Source organism: Populus euphratica, unplaced genomic scaffold (assembly GCF_000495115.2).
Source record: "Populus euphratica unplaced genomic scaffold, PopEup_1.0 scaffold271.1, whole genome shotgun sequence".
Classification (NCBI taxonomy): domain Eukaryota; kingdom Viridiplantae; phylum Streptophyta; class Magnoliopsida; order Malpighiales; family Salicaceae; genus Populus; species Populus euphratica.
In genome coordinates this window covers 449,742-453,348 of record NW_011499926.1, presented here as the reverse complement: position 1 = coordinate 453,348, position 3,607 = coordinate 449,742, and the positions used below count along the sequence as shown (strand labels likewise).

The 3,607-nt window shown below is 36.4% G+C and overlaps 1 protein-coding gene across 1 annotated transcript; it reads right to left on the bottom strand.

The window, feature by feature from the left end:
• Positions 1-843: 843 nt before the first annotated feature.
• LOC105135677 (UPF0481 protein At3g47200-like) lies at positions 844-3,250 on the bottom strand. Its single transcript, XM_011040674.1, has 2 exons — positions 3,122-3,250; positions 844-2,484 (listed from the first exon to the last, which is right to left on the bottom strand). Exon 2 carries the CDS (start codon positions 2,469-2,471, stop codon positions 978-980), a length of 1,494 nt encoding a protein of 497 aa, XP_011038976.1. The 5' UTR covers positions 2,472-2,484; positions 3,122-3,250; the 3' UTR covers positions 844-977.
• Positions 3,251-3,607: the final 357 nt, after the last annotated feature.

Below are 3,607 nucleotides of genomic sequence, written 5' to 3'. Positions count from 1 at the left end.
GCTACGAAACAGCTTATCCCAAATAGAGTGTGCTAAAAATGCTAATACTTTCTTTAACCACAACTAGTCCTTTACCCGAGAATATTTTTAAAATAGCTTACATATCAATCAAAATTATATTTTATTTATTTCAAATTTATTTATTTATTTATGAGTAGCATTAAGCGATATAATTTGTTAAAAGCATGAATTAATAAAGGGCACCGAGAGGGACACCTCGCAACACAAACACACACACACTCTTCAAGTATGCTTGGCGAAGAATAGCTTGACTCATGCGGTTTTATATTATTTTATAGATTATGGGATAATTTAGAATTGTAAGTTTAAAATGTTTTTAATATTAGAACGATATAAAAATATAAAAAAAATATTATTTTATAAATTTGTTTTAGGGAACGCACTGCTTTTCCAACCATGCTTTATGTGTTTATAGTTTGTTTTGGTCATCCTTTCAGCCCAAGAAAGAGATATTAGTCTGCATAGCTTGAAAACCATGGAACGAAATATTATACTAACAAGTTATACTTGTGTTTTTTTGTTGATGCCTATTCTTACCCCCCCGCATACTCGGAGATAAGTTACGTGATGTTTAGAAATACGGTAATTCATGTATTTTACTTGAATTTTAAGTAAAAAAATACCATGCTCTACAATATTAAGCGCACACCATGAGAAATTCAAAATAAAATATACAGAATAGTTACATGTGATAAGACTTTTTTAAAATACATTAAAGAGAATATGCATGCCCAACTTAATACTGTTTGTACATTTATACAGCATTGAGACAGGACACAAATGCTGGCAGCCATGCCGCCAAGTCAGCAACACCAAACGAGCTAAAGCCGCATGCATGTGTGTGTGTTTATTGACTGCACAGGAAACGTAAAATCCACGGCACAACACAACAAAAGCCAACAAACAGGAGAAATAAAACTACCAAGGCTGTGGATTGACTTGATCTACTTGGAGTACTAGCGCAGGTCAAGGAGCGAACAAGTTGTTTGTACCAAAGTGAGGATGAGGAGGATAGCTGCAGTAACCGTTCCAACACCTTTCCACAAATTCCCGAAAAACTCCTCTATAAAGTATGCGGGGTTTTTGGTCCAGGAGCTTTTATAATACTCATCCACCGCCGAAAGGATGCCTTGAAAACAGGAATGGATATCATTCGCGCTTGATCCAAGACTGGAAATCAGGTCCCTCACTGCAACTTCGTCTTTGTAAGAAGTTACAATATCATTTTTCATTAGGAGTTTCGCGTCTTTAGGTTTGACAACAAGAATACTCAATAGGTTGATGTAATGGCAGATGTACTCTTGTCCTGGATAAACACGCTTCTCCAAGGCCACAAGGTTTCTGAAGAGACTTTCAGTGTGGCCGCGTATCTTAAGCTTTGGTATGAGAAACTCTGTTCTCAATCCTCTACTGAAATCTACATGAAGTAAGCACTCAGACTCACGGTCTGGTCGACGCTTAAAATTAACTCCTGCTTGGCGTAGCTTGGTTGCACTGTGAAAGCTTTTGATTTGGTCCACAGACTTGTCTTTTCGAGTGACGGATAGTAAAGATCTTACCAAATCAGTGAAATGCGCTGCCTTTGTGTCTGCAGGAGGGACGTTACTTTGAAGGTCGTGTTTAAAATAAATACAAGCAAGAGTTTTAAATTCCGTGTGTTGTCCTTTAACGTTTTCTGGAAGAAGTTTATATAATTTCTCAAGAATAAAGAATGGAAGCTGATTTTCAAGCAAAATCAAGTCCCGTCGAATCGCCGCCCTCAACCATGATTCTTTCAATTTAGAATCTTCTTGAAAGCTGCTATCTTCACTGTGCTTGAGGAATAGCTCGAAGATGAATACAGCATCGTACATAATCATACGCAGAAAGTCTCGAGAATTTTCAATTTCATGGGAACCAACTTCATAACATTGGCGGATCTCATTTTCATCTGCTTGCAGAGCATCCCAGAACAAGCCCTGAGCCCCATTGAGTTCCCCTGCCTTTGACACCCTGTCTTCCCAGAATATTTTATAGTATTCAGACTTTTTCTTTTCCATGGAACGCAGATTTTTGTTGCCGTGGTGAATAGGGCCTATAGAAATTTTTTGAGGACTGTACATGGCTTCATTTGATTTGCGGAGTGCCTCGCCAACTCTGTAGATGCACACATCATTCTCTGGTTCATCATTAGAAGTTGCTCCAACATGAAAGGGTACTTTTCCATGCCCAACAAATTGCTGTGCATTGTTTGAATTTCCAGAAATATGTTGATGAAACAATGCTTCAGAATGAATGTCAGCGTTATCTGCAAGGTAGTCTCCGGCTGAAGAATATGGTGGATGAATTTCGGCATAGTCTCCATGATAGTCCTCTCCGCCATATGAAATGTACGGTGAATGAATATGATCAGAATTATCTCCGGAGTAATTTTGGCCAAGTGAAAAATATGGTGAGCGAATCTCTCCCATCTATTGCAATTTGCTGCGTAGATGATAGATAAACGAATCACTATTTACCAATAAAAACAATTTCTCAAAAATTAAGATTATTTTCATAATTAAAGAATTAACTAAAAATATATATAAAAAAGTTATGCGTTTGAAGTTTTTGCTTCTGTAATCAAAGACAATAGTAAAATTTGCCATTAATATTTGCTTCTCAAGAGTCTGACTTCTAGTCTTGTTCTCAAAATGAATAAATTATAAATTAGTCCCTATAAATAAAATGAATTGAATAGCGTGTCTAGTTCTAAAAACTAATTAATTTGTACGTGAAAAAAGGAGCATCTTCCTTAACCAGGAGCTACTATCCTCAGCTTTCTCATGGTGATTTTTTCAGTGAGGTTCATTGGAGACTTCTATATATGAGGTATCTTTAACAACAATTTTCCTTTCAAAGCAGAGGAAAGGTGAAAGCTCGTTTCAAGCGTTGCAGTTGTAAACTCACTAATTAAGAGCCAAAAGAAAATAGAACTAGAGCATCAGAGTGAGAGGCTACATTCATGACATTCCCCTTGAACCGTTCGTCTTAGTGAATCAAATATTATGGAAGGAAGAAACACGGATGGAGAGAAAACAAAACTAATTAATGAGAAAATTAAGCAAACCAGAGCACGCACCTGGCCTGTGGAGAAGGGCAATTGTTTGGTTCAAGCAGCAGCAGAGCCACTTTCCTAGAAGCAAGAGTACTGAGATGCTGTATGCAGCCTCTCTCACTCTTTTCGATTTGTACATCTTTAGCTCTTCAACTCGATATGATATATATACACACACACACACTACTCTTTCCATTGCTCTCATTGTTTCTTTCGTTACTCTTCAGGTAACTAGCTAGTTAGGTTAACTCCTTTGATTATTGAGAAATTTAATATGCTCGCATGAGCATAAAATTGAGTGTTTAGGTGGTGGAATTTTTTAATTAACAAGTCAGTACTATTATTTAATTAACAAGGCTTCTGTCGATATAAAATTAAATTATTAAAAGAATGTTTTTGGGGTTGACATGATTAATTAACTTCAACTAGAAACTAAAAGAACCGAGAGAAATTAGAGTCCCCCTTCCCCGTATTTAGTTTCATCTTTAATATTTTTATAATTTTAAATTG

Excerpts from the sequence above, each read along its gene's own strand:
- LOC105135677 (XM_011040674.1), bottom strand. The coding sequence starts at position 2,471 with ATGGGAGAGATTCGCTCACCATATTTTTCACTTGGCCAAAATTACTCC.